Below are 24,916 nucleotides of genomic sequence, written 5' to 3'. Positions count from 1 at the left end.
ATAGCAATTTGCGGGGCTTTTCTAAGACACTCATCGAGAATGTATCTTCGTGGGAACCTTTTGACACTATTGTTTGAATCGAAGCTATATTGTAGTACCTAATTACTTATTCAATTGCCTTTGACACCCTTTGAGACAACAATGAATGTTTTTTTTTAAATGACTAATATTTCCCTTTCCCCTCCAATTAAGCGTAAAGCTTGTGCTAGGAGAAGGTACGACAATAGTGCAACGGGTGGGATTTGAACCGGCAACCTTTCAGAATTCAGTCCGCTCCTTTAACCGTTGAGCTAATGAGGCAACGCAACTTCTATTCAATTCGGATCCAGTTCATTAACAATAGGTCAAAGTTGTTGATCAATATCGTCAATTTGTCTATCTATCAGTCGGATGATATCTATATCAGTGTTTAACCATTTAACTCGATGATAGCCACCGAGATAATTTGACATTTATTTTTAATCCATTAAGATGGTTTTCGGACGGATGGATGGTCGGTTGGGCAGCGTTCAGGAAGCTTCGAGATGTCTTCTTGACCAAAATTCCTCAGTGCTTGAAGACCAAAGTCTTCGAACAGTGCTGACATATGGATCCGAGACATGGTCGCTAACTATAGGCCTCATAAAGCTCAGAGTTACTCAGCGGGCGATGGAGAGAGCTATGCTTGGAGCTTCTCTACGTGATCAAATCAGAAATGAGGAGATCCGTAGGAGAACTAGAGTAACCGACATAGCTCAACGGATTGCGAAGCTGAAGTGGCAATGGGCAGGGCACATAGTTCGTACAACCGATAGACATTGGGGTCCCAAGGTGCTGGAATGGCGACCTCGCACCGGAAGACGCAGTGTTGGAAGACACCCCATTAGGTAGACGGACGACTATCTCGGAGCTCGGTGGTTATCGTTAAGTGTTGTACACTAAATTAGCGAATCACTCCCGGGCTAACCCATTATCACTACCCAATAATTATAAATGCGAGTATAAGATAAATGGTTAGAGTTGCTATTTATTTCTTGAAATTGCTACTAAACTCTTTAGATTTTGCTTAAGAATTAATTCTAAACCATTGACATTTTATTTGTAAACAGAGGCACGTCAAAATGATAGACAAAATACTACAGACGTAACAGATAATATATAGCAGCTAATCCAAAGGTCTTACATGGTGAAATTGATTTTATTATATTTTAGAAGTAAAGTAATTGTAGATTTAAATAGAGTATAATGTGGAATTTTGAAGTGTATAAATTTAAAACTAAAGTTTAATCTCTATTGTCGACTCTATTGAATTTGAGTTTTATATGGTATCATTATACTTATGGAAAGGGTAGCCAAAGGGCTATAAATGGCTCTGCTTTGACGGTAGAAATCATTAATTTTCCTATTTTTAATAAGAAGCTGTGACATACCTACAGGTACGAATATTGTTGATTTTATATTTCTATTGTTATACTATGTATGTTGTTTTATGTGTTGGTTAATGTGTAATTTGTTATACATCTGGTATTCCTTTGTAATAGTTTATGCTTATACCCTATGTGGGTTGGATATGTTATGGTAATACCTACCATAGTTGTATCTATTTTTCAATAATTGTGAATAGACACCGCCGAGTTTTTTCTTGCCAGTTCTTTCTCTCGGTAGATATGCTTTTTCGAACTGGCGGTAGATTTTTCTTAAAGGAAATAATAAATTATATAATGATAAAGCAATAATTAATGGTAAAGATAAACTTTGATTTGGAGGGACTTTTCCCTGAATAAAACAGTTTATTTCCTTATACAATCTTTTATTTTGTTTTCTACCTTCAACCACGCCCTAGCTTTTTGATAACGAACTAAGGTTTAGGCTCTCAGTAGGTGATTCCTGACTCTATTGTCTCTATACTTCTGAAACTAATCTAGCATCAGAAGTGGGATACGATATGGCTGAATTGTGCCTTTTCTAATGCAGTTTGTACAAGTTTCAGAAATACCGGCCATTTCGGATGGCTTTGTGAAAAGCCATCAAAGATGTTACAACAGGCGTTGTGATGACTGACGTCCACGAGAGGTACCACAATGGACATTGGATACCCTTAATCTGGATACCCTAAATCGGTATGGAAGCTTATTTTGTTCAAAGTGTTGTGAAAGTGAAAAAAAAAAGTGTTTTTGCGAGACTATTTTTTTCAGGCAGGTAGGCCTTAAAAAGTTTTATTGTGTAATCATGGACCTATTAATACTCTGCGTAATGTAGTAACACAAACTAATTGTATTATAGAAAAGATGTGGGTACTAAATAAATAAAATTTTTGCGGGTAATTTTGTATTCAGTATAGATGTTCTGTTTCAATGACTCAGATTAATGTTTGAAGGTGTTTAATCGCATGATGTCCCAGCTAGTAACACAAATCGATATTACGTAAATTAATGTTAAAAATTTGCAGGTAGTTAGTTGGTATGAAATTTTTATTAAATGATCATACGATAAAATGTGGTTAAATGTCAGACTGACCGAGCGGTGAAAAACTAAAGCAAGTTTGTCAGTAAATATTTACTGATGATTAATTTGTGTTCTATTTTAATTTACGTCTGACGTCTAGCCGTATATTCGTAATTTATATGATAGTGATGTTGACATTGAATCATTGAATATTGTTTTACGAGTGATGAGTCATCTTACTTTTTTTTTAGTTATGTTCTTGAGGCATTTCCTATGTAAGTACTTCGAGAACGAAGTACTTTTCAGGTTGGCCGAATAGATGTATATAATTTATTTATGTGTTACATAATGACAGAGAGAAAAGAAGGAAAAAAAAAGAACCAAAAAAAAAAAGAAAAAAAAAATTTTTTTTTTGTTGTAATTTTGTTTCAAATTAAGAACAATACAGAAATACATATTGCATCATTCGTTAAATATTGATGATTCATTGATCAGAAACGCGATTAGCGTGGCCATTTTTGTAAATTTGCTATTGACTTTGCATCGGAGTTCTCACTCGCGAAACGTAGAGATGAAAGATTTGTGATACCTACCTACAATAATTAAGAAATTTTGTTGGAGTTTATTTTTGTAGTTTTTATATAAGGATAGGTTAGGCTGCTGATGTCTTATCCTGTTGCTATGCCGCTAAGTCTAGTAGCTACTGATTGTTTGATGTCATTGTTTTTTTATAAATACCCACCGTTATGTAATGTGATGTAATGGATCTGCCAAACCACACTTGGCCAGCGTGGTGGACTATGGTCAAACCTGAAACCTAAATTTAGAATATTGGAGTTTAGAGATTCTTGACTACCCACTTGTGTTTGATATTTTTTAATTCCGTAGGTTTTTGTTTTGAATAATACTTTTTATTTTCTGACGTTTTTGATGTTTGAAATGTTTTAATTTTTGAACATGGATTTTCTTGTATTTAACTATTTTTGATATTGATTACTTCTTTGACGATCTTTTTAATGTAAATTATTTTTGTGTGATATTTTTTGACATTTTAATTTTTGGTACCTACCTTCATATGTTTTTATTTACTACCTTTTTGGATTTTATATTTTATTTATGAAAAATTGTATAGTGGTAGGTATATGGATCAAAACCAATGGTGTTAAGGGACAATTTTATGATGTTTACGATGTTGCCTTAAAACCAATGGTGTTGAAGGATATTTTGTAGATGATACTTTAAAACGTTGGAACCAACAGTGTTAAAAAGTATTTTTATAATATCGCTTTAATACCAGTGGTGTTAAAAATATTTTTTGATATTGGTTTAAAACCAATGGGGTTAAAGGATATCTTGTTTGGAAACATAATATGTGCTGTGGCGAGAAAAATATATCTTGTATTTTTTAGAGCAAACTGTGTGGTGATTTTGAACATGTTTTATTTTATTTTATGGTGGCCACAGACATGTTGTTTAAAAAAAATGTTTTGATGTTGTTTAACAACTTTATTTACTTAACGAATTGTTTGTTTTTATTTTGTTGCTTCGAGAACGAAGCAATTGTCAGTTTGGCCGTATAAGATAAATGGTTAGAGTTGCTATTTATTTCTTGAAATTGCTACTAAACTCTTTAGATTTTGCTTAAGAATTAATTCTAAACCATTGACATTTTATTTGTAAACAGAGGCACGTCAAAATGATAGACAAAATACTACAGACGTAACAGATAATATATAGCAGCTAATCCAAAGGTCTTACATGGTGAAATTGATTTTATTATATTTTAGAAGTAAAGTAATTGTAGATTTAAATAGAGTATAATGTGGAATTTTGAAGTGTATAAATTTAAAACTAAAGTTTAATCTCTATTGTCGACTCTATTGAATTTGAGTTTTATATGGTATCATTATACTTATGGAAAGGGTAGCCAAAGGGCTATAAATGGCTCTGCTTTGACGGTAGAAATCATTAATTTTCCTATTTTTAATAAGAAGCTGTGACATACCTACAGGTACGAATATTGTTGATTTTATATTTCTATTGTTATACTATGTATGTTGTTTTATGTGTTGGTTAATGTGTAATTTGTTATACATCTGGTATTCCTTTGTAATAGTTTATGCTTATACCCTATGTGGGTTGGATATGTTATGGTAATACCTACCATAGTTGTATCTATTTTTCAATAATTGTGAATAGACACCGCCGAGTTTTTTCTTGCCAGTTCTTTCTCTCGGTAGATATGCTTTTTCGAACTGGCGGTAGATTTTTCTTAAAGGAAATAATAAATTATATAATGATAAAGCAATAATTAATGGTAAAGATAAACTTTGATTTGGAGGGACTTTTCCCTGAATAAAACAGTTTATTTCCTTATACAATCTTTTATTTTGTTTTCTACCTTCAACCACGCCCTAGCTTTTTGATAACGAACTAAGGTTTAGGCTCTCAGTAGGTGATTCCTGACTCTATTGTCTCTATACTTCTGAGGCTAATCTAGCACGAGCGTGTTTGTTTGTTGATTTATTGGTTTGTTGCCTTGCAGATAGCTATTTTGACGTAGACATCCGCTACGAAATGATTTTTGAAAGTTCAACCCCTGAGAGTAAAAATAGGGGCTTGCAATTTGTGTAGTCCATGCAGACGAAGTCGTGGGCATAAGCCAGTCTAAATATATAAAAGGAAAAAGGTGACTGACTGACTGATCTATCAACGCATCACAGCTTAGTCTACAGAACGGATCGAGCTGAAATTTGGCATGCAGATAGCTATTATGATGTAGGCATCCGCTATAAAAGCATTTTTGAAAATTCAACCCCCAAGGGGGTGAAATAGGGTTTGGAATTTGTGTAGTCCACGCGGATGAAGTCGCGAGCATAAGCTAGTAGGTAATCAGTAAAACTGATGCACAATACAAATCGTTTTTACCACGGTCATAAATACCTACCTACCTACTTATTATTATATACTGATATAGTTATCCAAGACTCATCCCATGTACCTACCTAATAATAATAATAAACCAGTCATAATCAACGGCAATTATATATAACGAATATCATTACAGATTTTTTCACAATAAATATTCTTGTGATGTTGATAATGTTGTTATGAGGCTGTTAAATTATTCGTAAGTATGTGATTAAATTAACCATTAGTAAGTAATTTCCTATGAAATATTAAACAACTTCCGTAAATACCAATGAAAAAATCATATACAGTACGCGGCCAAGGGTAATGCATATCGGCCTTAAGGGTGCCTGTCCACTAAAGCGGAGCGGAGCGGAGATGTGTCAAGCAGTACCAATTATATTGTCGGTAAATTTTATTCCGTCATCAGACAAAACTCTGGTTGGTCCACACATCTCCGCTCCGCTCTGCTTCAGTGGACAGGCACCCTAAGAATGACATTTCGGCTTTGTAGAGTCTGTCTCTGTCACTCATACCTACATGACGTTTTGTCGGTCTCAACGACAGAGACAGTGCTCTACAAATCTGCTATCTACTTGTAAAGGTCGATGTATATTACTTTCGGCCGTGTACTGTACTTAGATAAGGTTTTTCTTTCTTCCTAATCTAAGTAGGCACCTTTGCAACTGATAGTGATTGATTTGATTTCACCCATTGAGGAGTTACTCCTCAATCTTCGAAACTATTCTCAGATCAGATCTTCATTATTCATCATCATGATCGACCGGTCGCTGGCTCACTACAGAGCACTATCCTCTCAGAATGAGAAGGGTTTAACCTTAAGTCTTCTACCCTGGCCAAGAAGATTGGCAGACTTCACATGCCTTCCGAACATTGAATTGAAATGAAATGAAATGAAATGAAAATGAAATGAAAATCTTTTTTATTCGTATAAACTTTTACAAGTGCTTACGAATAGTCGGATGCATCTACCACTGGTTCGGAATGCCTTTCCTGCCGAGAAGAACCAGCAAGAAACTCGGCGGTTGCTCTTTTCAAATATTTGATATAGGTACAAAATTATGCCATGTATAAAATAGTATTTGCAGTCTTGTGCGTTGCTGGAACGAGCTGCAGGTCAAATCCACGCTCTTTTATCATTTAGATAATCTTCAATTGTGTAATATGCTTTTTTCAGGAGCATATTTTTAATAGATTTACATAATTCATTATGCAGGTATTCCTTAAAGCAAGTGATAGGCATTTAATTAATGTGACGTTACCACTAAATTCACGGTTTCGGACTTATTCCTTTACTTGTGCTATAAGACCTACCGACTTACCAAATTTCATGATTCTAGGTCAACGGGAAGTTCCCTATAGGTTTTCTTGGCAGACACGACGGACAGACAGACAACAGAGTGATTCCATAAGGGTTTCTTTTTCCCCTTGAGGTACAGAACCCTAAAAAAGAACATGGTGGAGATAGGTACATGTCCACCATGTTCTTTTTTAGGGTTCTGTAGGGTAGCCGTAGGCCAGACTCCATACTAAAATAACATTCAAATCCAATCTACGAGGGTGGATTGATAAGTTTCCGGCCTGACTAAGAAAAACAAGGTTATTTAAAAAAAAAAAAAAAAATTCTCAACATAATCTCCTCCAAGACTGATACATTTCTCATAGCGGTGTTCCAGTCTATTAATGCCATCTCTATAGACTGATTCGTCAAGCTCCTCAAAATAACCATTTACAGCTTCGATTACTTCTTCATTGTCTGCAAATCTCTTACCGCCAAGCCATTTTTTGAGGTTAGGGAACGGAAAATAGTCACTCGGGGCTAGGTCTGGAGAGTAAGGAGGGTGCGGCATCAATTCAAACTTTAGATCGTTGATTTTAGCCGTCGCAACGATTGACGTGTGCGCTGGTGCGTTATCGTGATGAAACAAGATTTTTTTCTTCGCCAGATGAGGTCGTTTAATTTTCACCTCGTGGCTCAAACGTTGCAATAAGTCTGCGTAGTATTGACCAGTGATAGTTTTACCCTTTTCAAGGTAATCAATGTATATTATACCTCTTGCATCCCAAAAAACAGTAGCCATAACCTTGTTCGCCGATAAAATTGTTCTTGCCTTCTTTGGAGTTGGTTCCCCTGGTCCAATCCACTGTTTAGACTGTTCTTTGGTTTCAGGAGTGTAGTGGTGGACCCAAGTTTCGTCAACGGTTACGAATCGACGCAAATGACAAATTTGCGGTAGAAATGTTTTTTCGAATCAATTTTTGGTCGACTGTTAGCAAACGCGGCACCCATCTTGCACAGAGCTTTTCCATATGCAAATGTTGGTGCAAAATATGTTGCACACGTTCATATGACATCTTACAGGTCTCAGCTATCTCACGCACTTTCAATCTGCGGTCTGCCAGCACTATTTGATAAATTTTTTCGATCATATCTGGAGTTGTGACCTCAACGGGGCGTCCTGAGCGAGGCTCATCAGAGGTGCTCACACGACCCTTTTTAAACTCGGAAACCCACTGCTTAACGGTTGAATATGACGGGGAGGATGCCCCCAGTGTTGAGTCCATCTCTTCTTTAATTTCCTTCGGCGTTAACCCCTTCAAATAAAAGTATTTGATGACAGCACGATTTTCCTGCTTTTCCATTTTTACGAAAAACACAGAGGCGTCTTGTTCAGCGTGCTCTCAAACCTACACTAGCAAGGCGATCGGGCTGAAACTATAGCTACAAGCTATCCAAGGATGGTACTATAGAATGTCACCTTAAGGTAGGCCTAGTGGCGCCATCTCTTGGTCAGGCCGGAAACTTATCAATCCACCAGCGTAAAGGGATGAAATCAAACAATTGACGGCAGTATAACACTTTATAATAATAATTTCATACCCAGTTTATGTATTACGATAACAAGTGTAAAAAAAGCGTTTTTCGAAATACGAAACTATTGCAAGAAGTTTTGTATGTTGAGTTTTCCGCAGCGACATAGCTAGCGGAATTTGGGATGAAATGAAATGGGGAAGGGAGCAACACAGACGCGCGTGGAAATTTTCGTCAGCGTCTTTTCCGCACATTTCAATAATATTGTCTCCCAGTAGCTAAATTTCTATTCCCAGGTAAGGTAGGTCAGACTCCATACTGAAATACCCAAAAAAGGATCCAATCGAAAGGGATGAAATCAAACAATTGACGGTAGTATAACACTTTATAATAATAATTACAAACCCAGTTTATGTATTACGATAACAAGTGTAAAAAAGTGTTTTTCGAAATACGAAACTATACAAGAAGTTGAGTAAGTATAGTTGAGCTTGCCGCAGGGACATAGCTAGCGGAATTTGGGATGAAATGGAATGTGGAAGCGAGTGACATAGATAGACGCGCGTGGAAATTTTCTTCAGCGTCTTTTCCGCACATTTCAATAGTATTATGTCTCACAGTAGCTAAATTTCCATTCCCAGGTAAGGTAGGCCAGACTCCATACAAAAATATCCAAAAAAAGGATCCAATCGAAGGGGATGAAATCAAACAATTGACGGTAGTATAACACTTTATAATAATAATTACAAACCCAGTTTATGTATTACGATAACAAGTGTAAAAAAGTGTTTTTCGAAATACGAAACTATACAAGAAGTTGAGTATAGGTAGTTGAGCTTGCCGCAGGGACATAGCTAGCGGAATTTGGGACGAAATGAAATGTGGAAACGTGTGGGAAAAACGACACGGACGCGCTGGAAATTTTCTTCAGCGTCTTTTCAGCACATTTCAATAATATTATGTCTCACATCACAGTAGCTAAATTCCTATTCCGCGTGTGCCATTCCGCTAGGTTTGTCTTTAATCAATAAAAACTTATAATAGGAATATTATTTTACAAAATTGTACAAATTATAGTAGCAGTCCTATCAATACTTATATACCTACTTATCATCAATATATACTTATAATAAAACTGTAACAGGTCAAATTCTGTACATTGAAGATATTTTGAAAATTTTTTTTCGAGGGCACTCTATAATCGATACTGAACCCAAAACTGTAATTTTTTTCATTTTTGTCTGTCTGTCAGTCTGTCTGTCTGGCTGTATCACGGCCGCGCATCACGCTGAAACTACTGAATGGATTCCAATGAAACTTGGTGCGGTTTGAGGTCATACTATGAGGAAGAATATAGGATACTTTTTATCCCGAAATTCAGCATGGTTCCCGTAGGAGAGGGGATGAAAGTTAAAATGTATACTGAGTTGTAATTCATTAACGCGTAGTCCGATTTCATTTATTCTTTTTTTGTTAGAAAGGGGATATTTTAAAGATTGTTCCGTAAATATTTCAAGGTCATCGGTTTTTAACCGACTGTCAAAAAGGAGGTGGTTCTTTTTTCTACATCGTTTTTTTCGAGGTTTCTGGACCGATTTGCAATTTTTTTTTTAAATCAACAAAAAAAGTTTTCGTGGTGGTCACATAAAAAATTCTGGATTCAACTCCTTAATCCTGATGCTGCAGGGTTACTGCCCGCCTGAGTTATCAAGATTCAGGAAGTGTTCATAGTGAATTCGTATTGTAGGTACCAAGCAACGACTTTATTCTCAGACTTCAAGTCCCAACTCCTCAACCCTGATGATGTAGGGTACAGCACTCCTAAACTATAATGTTTCAGTAACTGCGGATGATGCAAAATTAATTTAGGTACCAAGCATAGGCTACATCATTGAACTTCGGCTCCTAACTCCTCAATCCTGATGCTGCAAAGTACTAAGGTCCTAAATCGTGGGGATTTTAGAATTTCTGATAGTGAATTGATATTTTAGGTATCAATCAACGGCTTCACAATGACACTCCCAGTCCGAAATATTCCACCCGAGCGAAGCCGGGGCGGGTCAGCTAGTAGTAAAATATTTACATAAAAGTGACGTGTTTTGTCTTTATCACTGTTTAGAGCTTTTTCATACACTACATACAGCTTGCTCTAACAAGGTATTATTATTATGACGTCAAGTCTACCTTGATTCTTTGTCTGAGGGGAAACAGAACACCTCCTGTCGCACTTAAGGGCTTTGCGGCAGACATAAATACGCACTAATGTCATGTACAGTGCGACAAGAATATAATAGAAGTATCTTGGCGCGTGGCGAAAAGTTGTTTTTTGAAAAAAAAAGTTCTTCAGTGACGCATTTATTGATTCAAAAACTTACCTACACACTAAAATCTACCCAAAGAATTTCTAAGTACTACTTCGTAGACCTTAAACTACTTCTAAAACTATCGTATATACACAAGTTATTTGGGTAGGTAAGTTCATTCATAAAGAAGCCTACAGAAAAATATTTATCTGTAAAAATTGATAAATAATTTTCTTAAGACAATATTATTGGTAAAATGTAACCAAAAAATAACATAGCTTTACCAAACACAGTACGGTCTATGACCGTTGACTATGCTTAATATTAATTAGTAATGGATTAATATATCGTTTGATGGATAAATAGTACGGAACCCTTCGTGCGTGAGCCCGTTTTTTATATTCAAGGTAGATAAGTTTGATGGTAACCAAGTATGACTATTAAAAGGTAGGTATGTTATATTAATGTACTTTACTATTATTTCTACTTCATTATCAATGCGTTGCGAATATGAGAGTTTTACCACATTTATATTGTCAAATTATTAGTAGGTAATTCATGACATTTTAATATCAGAAAAGGCTGTTTTACGACGGAGCAACCATATGTAATGCAGCAGAGCCATGGAATTGGAATATTAGGGTATGACAATCTGCCGATGATTCTAACTACATTTTAAATTATTGTACCATGGTCCATGACATGCCCCAATATCACACTGTGCTGTTCTGGCATAAAACGGCCTTAATATTTTGTGCGACACGTTCGAGTACCTACCTATACGGCACAGTGATGTCACAAAACTTCACGAGTGCAGCAAATTAACCAAACAATGGCGCCGATTCTCTTGTCTTTCTCTAAACTAAATTTAGACTATCTGCATCATTTTCTCTTTAATATTGCTAAAAAGGGACAGAACATGAATTTTACATTTAAAGACTCTAAATTTTAGTGCACGCTACAAATTTAAACAATAGGTTTGCGACTGGCAGCTAAAGTCACGCAGTTTGACAGCTCCAAATTAAATTTGAAACTGTTAACTTTCAATAGATACTCTAAATTTAGTTTAGAGAAGAACAACAGAATCTACGCCAATTCTTAATTATGCAGATGTATCGTCTCTAAAGGATCATTTTTATTGGTTGGTAAAAAGCATGCTGGGAATCCGTAGGCAAAGTTTGACCAAAAAATTCAGCAAAATGGAATGCTTTTTAAGAACCGCCAGCATGCATCCCGATTGCTTTTCCAATGAATATGAACCTTTATTCCTCATACGTTTTAGGTAACTATGCAACATTTATGCTTTTCAACTTATTAGGTGGTTCTCAGATGTACGAACAGCTTAAACTTTTAAATGCTTCTAGCTTTGAATACTTCTATCGTTACCGGCGGAGTGATTATGTAAAACGTTGCAGTAGTGAGAGCAACGCGACAGCAGTAGCAATCCGATAGTTCATTTGCTGTCTCTCTTCTTCTTCTTCTTATTTTACTTTGTGGCTATTGCTGTCTCTCTCTAACCGGACGTTTGGCAATGATCGCGAGATTTACGCCTGTCGCAAGCCTGTCGCGAGATGCGTAATCACCCCGCCGGTGTATCATACATTTTGTTGTGCAGTATCATCAATGGATTTTCATCATCTACTTGAATAGACTGTGTTACTTTATACAAATGTCCTTTTTGGCATGGTATATACTTTTACTAGCTTTTAGTTCAATAATTACCTACCAACGGCAGGTTACAACTATCACTAATATACTTCGAACATTATAATACATGGTCAGTGTTAGTTGTTTACTATATTATATTCCTATATTTACAAAGTATGTACTAAAAATTACGGCCGATATCTGAAATATCAATTAATTTTTAAGGCCACCTAAAATGCCAAGTGATGGTTATTAGTATTGCTAAAAACTCAACCATATTATCATTAAAATTTAATTTTTTTAGTTTTCGGGGTTAGTTTTATTCAATCTTTTTTTCCGTACTTATAAAACCATTTGCTTTGCCGTTTTGTATGCTAACGTTAGCATTTTTATCTTTAATCGAATGTTTTCTCTTAGTCTCAGGTTTTCCGTACGCCTTATAATAGAAGTCATAGAAGAGATAGTAGAAGAAGATCGAGTTGGGAAGAGTGAACACGACGGACCAGCGCGGGTAGCCACACTCGTAGAAGATAAGTTGAGAAGAATGTAGAAAGGTGATGCAGAACTGGAGCTGAAAGAAGAATAACCACTCGTTAGGAACACAAATTGTCAAGCCCAAAGTATCAAAAATTAAAACTGCATAGGTACCTAATAATAATTAATCCACGTATTTAAAATCTGACAGATTTTTAGTTAACATAATTAAGTATTTATCGTTTATCATGATGTTTATCTTAAGCATTAAAATTTAACTGCACGAATAATAAATGTTAAATTGTGAATATTGTGTTTTCAAAGGATAAAATAGTTGAGTCAAATAAATATAAAAGTAATGTAGATAACAAAGCAAACAATGGAAAGAAAGAAGAACATAAATAAGTATTATTAATTATAGGTAATAATCCAAGAGAATAATCGTTGATTTAATTGAAAATAAACACTATTTTTCGGTTTCTTAGTTATACTGTATACATTTAGTAGGATACAATAGACTAATGAAACTTTTCCTTTCATCTAACCATACTCGCCATTAATTTGATTGCTAGGTCCAATTGGTGGTTAAAATTACGACCTGTCATGCAACCAGACCTTAATCTATGATTATGTTAACTCATAGATTACCCCGCTCTTGTTCCTAGCTTTCACTACTAAAGTGACTGATAGTTAACTTTTGAAAGTTAAATGTACAACATGTAACAACTAACAACATTGCGTGACGTGCAAGTCGAATTTTTGATGATGTCGAAATATACTTTTAAGGTAATAAGGCCAATAATAACATGACATGCGCATTGATGTAATTATTAACATGGGTAATCCTCTATTCATCACGATCAACCCATCGCCGGCTCACTACAGAGCACGGGTCTCCTCTCAGAGTCAGAAAGGTTTTGGCCATTGTCTACGAAGCTGGCCAAGTGTGGATTGGCAGACTTCACACACCTTTGAGAACATATGGAGAACTCTCAAACATGCAGGTTTCCTCACGATGTCTTCCTTTTCCGTTAAAACAAGTGATATTTAATTACTTAAAACGCACATAGCTCCGAAAATGTAGAGGTGCGTGCCCAGGATCGAACCCCCGACCTCCGATTAGGAGGCAGATGTTCTTACCTTACTGCTAGCAGTATATTATTAGCTATAATTAACCTTAATTCTTCTTACTCAATTATTAATACTAACCAACATGTTGTAGGTAAGTACATAATATAAAAACTAATATCTACTTTCAAAATATTATCACTAATATTATTATCATTTTCCGCCTCAAAAATAGCAAAGTTTCATCAAAATCTTACCATTTGTAAAGTAGTGATGTATTTTTTCCAGAACAAGAATCTTTGGTACTGAGGCCCCATGGCAGCCAACATGTAATACGTGTACATGATTATATGTACGAAGGAGTTTATCACTCCTATCAATGTACCATGACCTCCGGGGTAGTACTTCGTCGCACCCCATGATATCATGGGCATCACTGTGTGATGGTACAAATGGAGGAACGTTATCTGACGTTCTTTCTTTCTTATCACGAAGAATACTGTGTCGAGCAGTTCGGACATTTTCGCCAAGAAGTATATGTAGACTCCTCGCGCTACCTGAAATTAGAAATGGGTTAGGATTAGAAAAAAATAGAAATAATAATAATGTCCGAAGCCCGAGGCTGGAATCCTGACAAAATTTTGGTCATAGCGGCTATTCTCGGTTGAAACTATTAGCTGCTCACATTATGAGTATCGAGCAATTAGCTGCTCACATTATGAGTATCGAGCAATTAGCTGCTCACATTATGAGTATCGAGCAATTAGCTGCTCACATTATGAGTATCGAGCAATTAGCTGCTCACATTATGAGTATCGAGCAATTAGCTGCTCACATTATGAGTATCGAGCAATTAGCTGCTCACATTATGAGTATCGAGCAATTAGCTGCTCACATTATGAGTATCGAGCAATTAGCTGCTCACATTATGAGTATTGAGCAATTGGCTGCTCACATTATGAGTATCGAGCAATTGGCTGCTCACATTATGAGTATCGAGCAATTGGCTGCTCACATTATGAGTATCGAGCAATTGGCTGCTCACATTATGAGTAATGCGAATCACTTCGACAAATGCATTGAATAAGTACCTAAATGGCGAATATTTGTAAACTATATTCTTAGAATTAAGTTCTCATGTAAGTGACTTTGTCTTTATGAGAATTAAACGTCTTTAAACCTAAACCTAACTAGGCAACTTAACAAAAAATAATTATAGTGCAAAAGTGTTTGCGCGAACAAAATATGTTTGCAGCCAAGCTCTAATCTATAAACTCCCTTACTCTCACAATTAATCCAATGAGACGGCAATTCGACACGAAAGGAAAGAAATCACGAAATAGAGCTACTACTTTTTCCGGGGTGCTACTAATGATTTCTTAACACAAACACGAAACGAATTTTTTGGCTCGACCCGGGGACTCGATCTCGAGTCAACAACAACAAGTATGAAGTAACAATCCACAGCCGAATAAGCTATCTACTAGAACTAGGCCAATGAGTCAGTCCTAAGTTCTGACTCAAAGATTTACCAAAGATATTTTGTCTTGATCACAAAAGTTGGAAACTAATAGGAGAGCAAACCAACACTTTCTTGCAGCTTGCAGCTTGACATACCCTATCCGAGGAAACTGTTTAGCTCTATCATTTGTATGGGTATTTAATAGAGATAGCGCTTTACTAACTTATTCCTCGGAATGAAGTTAGTATACCTAGCGCTCTCTCTGTTTTTGTATGGGAATAGGTAGAGATAACATTATATTATTCCTTCCTCTTCATTCCGCTGATAGGGTAGGTGTCAAACTTTTCAATGATAGCTACTTAAAGAAGAATTAATTACCCTCATAGCTTCAGGTGACTTGGAAAAATCGACTGGTTGACATTTCCAACTGTAAGTCCTCAACCAACCGGCGTCGAGGCCCTGAAAAAAAAACAAAAATCAAAATTAATTTTGAGTTGACTCAGAGGAACGCCATTGTACCTTTTGTACCTTTATACCAGGAACTGAATTATCAGTATTTTTATAGCGTTATCAAAGTAGGTATGGTTATGTTAACGAAAGAGTAAAGATAAAAATAACGATACAAGATTATATGTCCTATGTACTTTATAATTTTTTTTAATTTACATGGCAGCCATTTTGAAATGTTTATTATTTCTTGTTGCAGCAGAAATCAAAATACACATTCTATGAAAATTTCAACTCTCATGAGAATTGAGATACAGCCCGCTGACAGACGGACGGACGGACAGCGGAGGCTTAGTAATAGGGTCCTGTTGGCACCCCTCGGGTAGGGTACAGAACCCTAAAAACGCATGCAAGAAAAATGCCTGGTGCCTGGCGGTTGCTTTTTCCTGCATGTTTAGCAGTGGGAGGGCGGGCGGTACATGTCGCTTGCTGCATGTTGCACCATACAGATTCGACCAGTTTCAGCGGAATATAGCAAACAAAGCTTTTGGTTCCAGGTTCATTGTATAGCATGGATTTGCGCAAAGTAACGCCTGCTTTTATACGACATTTCACAGATATGCAACTAGCGTGGCCCCCTCAGTCCCTCTCGCTCAAGCAGAGATACTTACTTGTGAAATGTTATTCCTTCTATTTTACGTTCGCTTCAGCTATTGTAGCCTAGTATACTGTAACCACCATTGCACAATAACCTCAAAAACAAAAACAATACAACAAATCAATTATTTCTTTAAAATACTTGAGTCAACATAACCTCACTTCACTTTGTTTGTCAAGATCTCATGTAGGTACAAATACATCTTGACAAAAAAAAGTGGCCACGGCGATAAGGACAAAATATAATCACTTTGTCACGTTCTAATAAGATCTTAAATGCATTTAGCTATCTCGCTTTTACAGTAAGAGTCACATTAGGGCTACTTCTACAGGTATTTGTTCTGAGCGACATTTAATACAGGTCAATAGTCCAAGATAAAAAGAGTAATTTTTTGTGTTGTGCCGGAAACACGAATTCTTCGCGTCTCGCCTTCGGTAGCCGTAATGGAATCATCAATCAAAAGTCAACTTTTTGATTGCCTCTAGAGTGTCTAACACTAAATAATGATAAGTTATGTGCCGCAAAGTGCTTAGCTAACCAATCATTTTGAATATAGCGAATTTTATACAAACTTGTTTCAATGGAATTGTTTTTTAATTGCATAAGTAAATAACAGTGAGTTAAAATAGTAGTTATAGTCGACGCATTTTAAACTGAGTCGTCGTGCAATAAACGTCACTAACAGTAGGAATGTGCAAGTTGTAGACCACCAGGGTCTTCTGCATCTGGACGAACTTCTTGTCAGCCATGTACCGCGGACCCCATTTCAACGTAAAGTACAGGTACAAGCCGATTATGGTGAGCCCATAGGGCTCAATGGCTTATGTACAAACCTCGTAAAATAACCAGCAGCTGACGAGAACTTGTATGAAGTTGTAGACCACCAGGGTCTTCTGCATCTGGACGGGCTTCTTGTCGGCCATGTACCGCGGGCCCTATTTTAACGTAAAGTACAGGTACAGACCGATTATAGTGAGCCCCATAGGGCTCAATGGCTTATGCACAAACCTCGTAAAAAACCAGCAGCTGACGAGAACTTGTATGAAGTTGTAGACCACCAGGGTCTTCTGCATCTGGACGGGCTTCTTGTCGGCCATGTACCGCGGGCCCCATTTCAACGTAAAGTACAGGTATAGGCCGATTATGGTGAGCCCCATAGGGCTCAATGACTTATGTACAAACCTCGTAAAATAACCAGCAGCTGACGACAACTTGTATGAAGTTGTAGACCACCAGGGTCTTCTGCATCTGGACGGGCTTCTTGTCGGCCATGTACCGCGGGCCCCATTTCAACGTAAAGTACAGGTACAGGCCGATTATTGTGAGCCCCGGAATGGGGCTTTTGATGAGGAACCAGTCATTGGTCCGGGGATCTGGAATTGAGAAGGTTGTAACTTTAAAAATTTGCTACTACAAACTACAACTACAAAGTCTTGTTAGAATTTTTTCCACTACTGTCTTTTGCCGCATGTCTAGACTCTAGAGGATCTCTGCGACTCGTTTGATATCGCAGACGATATGTACAGATCTAGAATGAGTCTACCAACAGTACCAACATTGTGCTTGAAAGAGCAATCTCCAAATCATAATTTAGAAAAGCGATACCTATAATAATTATTATAATTCTTAAAAAAATTAAACTTTTTAATCTTGACGCGACGAACGTTGAGTTTTTGGTACGTGACGGTACGCGCTTAGATAAAAGTTTTTGCGTTATTTGACGCTAGATCACGATTACATTACGTGACCGATAATATTGACGATGATGCAGTCTTGAATGATAGCTAATAACCAATTCGATAACGTACACCGTTAATATTATATTTTCTGTCATCATCACCTTTGAAGGAAACAGTCCTATCCAATTATTGTTCTTGCAATTCACGAAGGCGAGTTAACTTTACTTGTGGTTACGTCGTATACATGGGCAATGCGTAAGTGTGCGTGCATGTCGGACCAATCAGTTGCGAGCAAGCGCTCGCAAACGCACGCATTTAGTGTACTTTACTTATACTGATACGACTTAAACACAAGCATGAGCCACTCGCCTTCGTGAAATGCAAGACCTATACTTACTTTGAATTATTATATTCTGACAATAAAGATACTATTATCCTGACCAAACATAGGCATGCGACAAAGATAAGACAACGTCACGAGTCAGGCACGGAAGAAATTATTCTAAAAGGTCAGGAATCAGGATTAAGACTTTTCCTGTTTACAATTTATAAATAACTAGCTTATGCCTGCGACTTCGTCCGCGTGGACTACACCAAATTTTAACCTCTATTTTACCCCCTTACGGGTTGAATTTTCAAAAATCCTTTCTTAGCGGACGCCTACGGCATAATGCATGCCAAATTTCAGCCTGGATTACGGACGGTTCTATTGAAATTCTGTCATTGTCCTTTAATCCCGTTCCGTCGAGTAGTTTGAGTTGTGCGTTGATAGATCAGTCAGTCAGTCAGACACTCACCTTTTCCTTTTATATATTTAGATTACTTTAATAAAACTAAGTAGATATCTACATAATTGTGACACGGAAGACATCGTAACTTTGAAATAATCCATTCAGACATCTTATACACAACCACACACACACACACACACACACACACACACACACACACACACACACACACACACACACACACAAACACACCCTGACACACGCATATACTAATCCAACATAATATTAAGTGATTTTAAACTTTTTTTTTTGTTTTGTAATTATTTCTCAATCTGGAGGTGGGCGTTAACAACTGTAACACAGTTTCTAACTAAAGCAGTTGTTACCGTTCTTTATTTTTAAGGCAACGTAAAGAGAAAAATAAAGATTTTTTCATAATACTTTTTTCTCAATCGGTAGGTAATAAATACTGTTATCTGGCAAAACAAATAACCGGAAACCATGAGACCTTGACCTGAAGTAAAATGTACATATAATAAGTAATAAGTATCACCACTTGACTCCACTGACTGTCAAGTGTCCAAGTTATTTCCGTTAGCTGACTTTACCCGATAGTTAACCATGAGTTAACCAAGGTCAGTTATTAAACCTTAGCGTAAGGAAACCTTGTTAGTGTTATAAGTTTGAAATGCAGAAATCAATACAAATAGTTTCAGACATTAACTGGTCCATTTAATTTTCGAAAAATCAATTTTGCACATGACTTTGGCCATATTATAATATAATTTATAGCCACTTCATGGTTAACACACGGGGATAATGTAGCTATATATCAGCGAAATAATTTTTAGAATCGGCTGATTAGTTCTAAAGATTATAATTTCTAAATTTCTGGTCTGGTCTGGTGGGAGGCTTCGGCCTTGTATTCAGATACAAGTTAGCCCTTTACTCCAATTTGACCTGGTAGTAAGTGATGATGGTGTCTAAGATAGAAGCGGGCTAACCTGGAAGGTGTATGGCAGTTTTAAACTAACCCATGCCCCTTTACCCTGTACCGGAACGCTAAATCGCTTGGCGGCACGGCTTTGCCGGTAGGGTGGTAACTAGCCACCGTGACCACTAAGCACCAGACGTGCTTAGTGTAAACGGGCGATTTTTTTTAAAGAATATTAGCCATGGCCCTTGACTAACATTCCCTTTCCTCTCCAATTAAGCATGAAGCTTGTGCTAGGAGTAGGTACGACAATAGTGCAACGGGTGGGGTTTGAACCGGCGGCCTTTCGAATTTCAGTTCGCACCTTTAAAATCGCTCTTCAGGGAGAGCGATTTTGCGACAAGTGTAACTTTATAATTTTCGTGCTATATGATTATCAAATTCAGCATCCCGGAAAAGTGCACATTCAGTCAACGCTCGTTATACACGCATTATGTAGGTGTGACCCAACGGGGAAAAAATTCCTATTAAGTCACAGTGAACGGGGAAAAATCCTTTAACCGTTGAGCTATTGAGGCTATAAAATTGGGAAATAAAATGATAATTACCAGCTAACTCCACGAACAGACGGTTGTACGTGTTCGCGATAGAGTTGTTGGAGAGCGCCATCTTGCTTCCGCTCGCGTGTTCACTTCCGGCTGTCATGAAAGGCTTTCCCGCATTTTTTTGACGACTATCGTTTTATTTGATACCTGAAAATAATGAAATTATAGAGTTAAATTGAGTTGGTTTTAAATGCAGTTGCGTAAATATCATCGAGAACGAGACTACAGTGAGACAGATGGATTGGGATTTCCGAGCATATACTTAACACTCATTTTGACATATGCGCTTGTAGTGCACGCAAAACAAGTAGGTAGAGGTATTAATTATGTAGTCCAATTTTCACAGAATGTTTGTCCTTCCTTCACATCCTAAATAAGCAACCAATCGACTTGATTTTTGGCATAGAGATAGTTGAAAGAACGGACAGTAAGTAAAATAGGCGACTTTTTATACCGGAAAATCAAAGAGTTCCCACGGGATTTTTAAAACCTCCCACGCGTATAAAGTCGCGGGCATAGCTAGTATCATCATAATTATCATCAACCCTTTCGTCGGCTCACTACAGAGCACTGGTCTTCTCGCAGAATGAAAAGGATTTTGGCCATGATCTTGATCACGCTGACGAAGTGCGGATTGACAGACTTCACACATCTTTGAGAACATTATGGAGATCTCTCAGGCATGCAGGTTTCCTCACGATGGTTTCCTTAACCGTTAAAGCAAGTGACATTTGATTACTTGAAACACAGTAAGTAAGTACTCCGAAAAGAAAGAAAAGAAGAAGAAAGAAAAGTTACCAAATAGGAGGCAGACACTCGATTCAATAGCAAAAAAATTCAGAGGCTCCCACTTTTTTGATGCTACATTCGCCATATTTACTTTGTTCATCAGAAATGTAACCTGTGTAAGTGACCATAATAGCGAATCAAATGTCACCTTATTCGTCGAAATCTGTTCAATAGCTTAGGTGATACATGATACATTACACACATACATAACATAGACTGCTAAAATCATAGACGTAGTCGGGTAAAAAAAGTCACATTTTTGGCAATCACCTTGGTATTGTTTTTTTAGGTTTTTAGGTTACCTACATAAAAATTTGGGGTATGCTCACTTAGGTTTTTGGGTTAGGTACCTACCTACATAAAAATTCGGCGAATGCTTACTTTTATGTCACAAGCACCAGCCCATTATCACTTTCATTAAAATTAATTACTTTATTTATCACAGACACAGAAGCACGTGCGCTCTCACTGAAAGCTTTGACGCAACTGAGTTTTCCCCTTCAGTCAGGCTTTCAGTGCCTTCACCTCCCCTGCAGCCTGCCCTTGGCGCAGTTTTCCACGTGCCACTACACGACACGACATACGACACGACTCGAAACGACGAGCGCCATAAATATTTAGCCTACTCATGCAATGACATCCCACAGCACACCGATATTGCCCGCGACTTTGTCCGCGTCAGTATCAATTTTTAAAAACCCGTGGGAACTTTTCGAATTTTCCGAAAAAGAAGTAGTCCATGTCCTTCCCTTGGATGTAGTCCTTTGGAACCAAACGTCAAAGTTTCTTAAGCGAATGGACCATGAAAAGCTAGCAGACAGACAGACATACTTTTGCATTTATAATATTGGTATGGACTCGCTTATGCTCGCGACTTCGTCCGCGTGGACTACACAAATTTCAAACCCCTATTTCACCCCCTTAGGGATTGAATTTTCAAAAATCCTTTCTTACCGGATGCCTACGTCATAATAGCTATCTGCATGCCAAATTTCAGCCCGATCCGTCCAGTATTTTGAGCTGTACGTTGATAGATCAGTCAGTCAGTCATTCAGTCAGTCAGTCAGTCAGTCAGTCAGTCAGTCACCTTTTCCTTTTATATATTTAGATATATTGATCTCAGTAGTTGCCGTGTTAGAGCATTTTTAGTTTTTACACAGATACTACACGTTTTACTGTCACGTAAAGGAATGCTAAATCGCACGGCACGTGTTTCTGATAGAGTGGTAACTACTCACGACCGAAGTCTCACAGCAGTTGCACCAGGCTGCAGATGTACGGATGATCACGAGACTTTAAAAAAAATAGTAGTTAAGGCTCAATTTCCTCTAACGCAAAAGTGGTTGGACGCTCAAATTCTAGCAACGTTAGTGCAATGTAAAATCTTATCTAGCCCAAAACATACCAAAAACAAAAAAAATATTTAGAAATACCAGAAACAATTTAGAGATTGTTAATTCTCAAAATACCCTCCCGGAAATTGAACCTAAGTTCTCCCACTTTAAAGCCCAAAGCATTTATAACTGCGTCAGGGAAATCGTCGATACTTCGTACATACGACAAATCGTATCGTACGTAGGCCCGTGGACAAACGCCCTTAGGCGCCATTTTGGTTAAGGGAGAGATCGCTAGGGAGGTGCGATGTACAGCATGCTCCATTTAAATACCTACAACTGTTTAGTTGATAGTTTTTATGAATGTTATATTTATGTAACTGAGTTTCGTATATTTTTAAGGTCCTTATCCACCCACTCCCCGCTACCTTCTGAAGGTCGTCAGTCCAACGGGTTGGAGGTCGGATACCATTATATTAATCGAAACCTATCAGTTGATTTCAACTGGAACTGGAATATCAGAAAAGTATGCAGTATTCGGAAAAATCCGGGAACTTCCAACTTAGACTGCATCATCACTTACCACCAGGTGTGATCAAGGGCTAAATGACCCTCAGCAATGAGGAAAACGATGCAGAGAGAAATACAGTGAAATGTTACAGTTATAATAACTATTATCTAGGCCATAATGTTGAAAAAAATTACATCACATAGGTTTTATATCGAGTTACACGCTGTATGTTTGGATAGCCTATCGCATAGACGGTTTCAAAAGAGCGATATATCTTACCTATACCTAAGTAGATACAAAATAATCTAGACATATTTATTTACTGGATTATGCCTGCGATTTTGTCGGCTAGTTCGTCTCGAGATCGACTCGAGTTCCACTCGAGGTTGATTCGAGTTCGACTCGAGTTCGGCTCGAGTTCAACACGAGTTCAGATAAAGATAATAAACACGGGTGTCAGCTTAACAGACAGAGCCCGAAATGCTCATTACTGTTATGTAAAAAAGTGTGATTGCATACTAGATAGATCTGTCAGTACTCAGTCAGTCAGTCAGTCAGTCAGTCACCTTTTCCCTTTTATATATTTAAAGATTAAATTTCTTTAAAAAAAAATTGTATTTATAAGACACGAAGAAAGATGTCTCAATATAGAGTAGGAAGTAAAAAGTAAACAATGTAAGGAAAAGTGTTTAAAATATTGCAAACACTTACTTACCTACACAATAAAGAACAACGAGGTCGTTGCGAAATATTGCCATAAAACTTCTATAAAACATAATATTTACAAACAAACGAAAAAAAACTGCAGATATAAACCAATTAAAATACCTCTCAAAAAGGGTTATCGAGTCAACCGGGGACCTAAGAGCTGGCAGCTACCTTCGTCAAAGAATTAGTTTGGCCATCCAAAACTGCTGCTAGCATCTTGGGTACAACTACAACGCCTCGCTCCGGTGGTCTCAATGAGGTTTTAGATTTAATTTAATTTATTTTAGTTTTAATTTAATGTTGTTTTTTTACTTTTAATTTAGATATTAAAAAAAAATCATTAAAATAATCTAACTCATTTGGAGCGAGCTATGTTGGGTATCACTCTCAGGTATAAAATTCGGAACGAGGAAATTCGGAGAAGAACAAAAGTGACCGACATAGCTCAAAGGATTAGCGGGCTGAAGTGGCAATGGGCAGGTCATGTCTGTCGCAGAACCGACGGCCGATGGGGCAGACGTGTTCTGGAGTGGAGACCGCGTACCGGTAAGCGCAGTGTGGGACGACCTCCAGCTCGCTGGACCGATGACCTGAAGAAGGTGGTGGGGAGCGGGCTGAGGACCGTGTTTGGTGGCGCACTCTTGGAAAGGCCTATGTCCAGCAGTGGACGCAAACAGGCTGATGGATGGATGGATGGATGAACTCATTTGCATTTGCCACCCAAGTCAGAGTGAAGTAACTCTCGGTTTAATCCTGAATCGACGTTATTATGTCAAATACTAGGGGCTATGGCCACTTAAAATAAATAAAAAATAGGGGTACTTTAGGGCTACCTGCGTCAAATGTACTAACATTTGACGCCTGCCCGTGACGTCGCAGCCTCGAGACGTTTTGTTAGATGTTCCCTAACTGTCGTGAACTGTCCCCAAGTTGTTTACATTTGGCAAAGATTTTATAAAACGTCAGATAGACAAAGGTCATACAATTGTTTTTTTTTTAAAGTGAAGACTATTCCGTAGGTCTTGCGTGTGTGATACATGCGCGTAGTGACTGACAGACAAACTGCATAGATATTGGTTCGGGATTTACACAACTTTGGACCCCTAGCGTGCTTCAAAAAATAGCAGCCCGTTATAAGTCCCACAAATTGCTAATGCGCGTGGCCGCCATTTTAGTGACGTCAACACTAGACTGTAGTTTCGAGCTGATAGTATAATTTTATGTAGGCTGACGTCAAAATGACGTCATTTCGAAGTTAATGACACATGGTTCCAGCGCAATAGCAATTTGCAGGACTTATACCAGAGTTGAATTATACTTTGGAATTTAAAAATTATAACATAGTACTAAGTACGAGTATCTACTGAAAAAGTTACTTAAGTACATCAAGTTTTTTCAG

The 24,916-nt window shown here is 37.4% G+C and overlaps 1 protein-coding gene across 3 annotated transcripts in view; it reads right to left on the bottom strand.

Moving 5' to 3' along the window:
• Positions 1 to 11,508: 11,508 nt before the first annotated feature.
• LOC117982397 (very long chain fatty acid elongase 7-like) overlaps positions 11,509 to 24,916 on the bottom strand; it is a 46,875-nt gene continuing 33,467 nt past the window's right edge. Inside the window, exons 1-6 of one of the 3 annotated variants that reach the window (XM_069498806.1) lie at positions 21,319 to 21,442; positions 20,179 to 20,322; positions 17,409 to 17,599; positions 15,500 to 15,580; positions 13,917 to 14,216; positions 11,509 to 12,688 (exon numbers count right to left, since the gene is read on the bottom strand). In XM_069498806.1, the coding sequence (XP_069354907.1) occupies positions 12,437 to 12,688; positions 13,917 to 14,216; positions 15,500 to 15,580; positions 17,409 to 17,599; positions 20,179 to 20,275 (921 nt within the window). In that variant the 5' untranslated portion in view covers positions 20,276 to 20,322; positions 21,319 to 21,442 and the 3' untranslated portion in view covers positions 11,509 to 12,436. Of the gene's footprint in view, positions 12,689 to 13,916; positions 14,217 to 15,499; positions 15,581 to 17,408; positions 17,600 to 20,178; positions 20,323 to 21,318; positions 21,443 to 24,916 lie in introns of those variants that run through there. The other 2 variants (XM_034968753.2, XM_069498805.1) reach the window with 2 other exon arrangements.

The sequence above is a fragment of the Maniola hyperantus genome, chromosome 5 (assembly GCF_902806685.2).
Source record: "Maniola hyperantus chromosome 5, iAphHyp1.2, whole genome shotgun sequence".
NCBI lineage: Eukaryota > Metazoa > Arthropoda > Insecta > Lepidoptera > Nymphalidae > Maniola > Maniola hyperantus.
The sequence above is the reverse complement of the archived record's forward strand: the minus strand, read 5'-3'. Positions and strand labels throughout refer to the sequence as shown.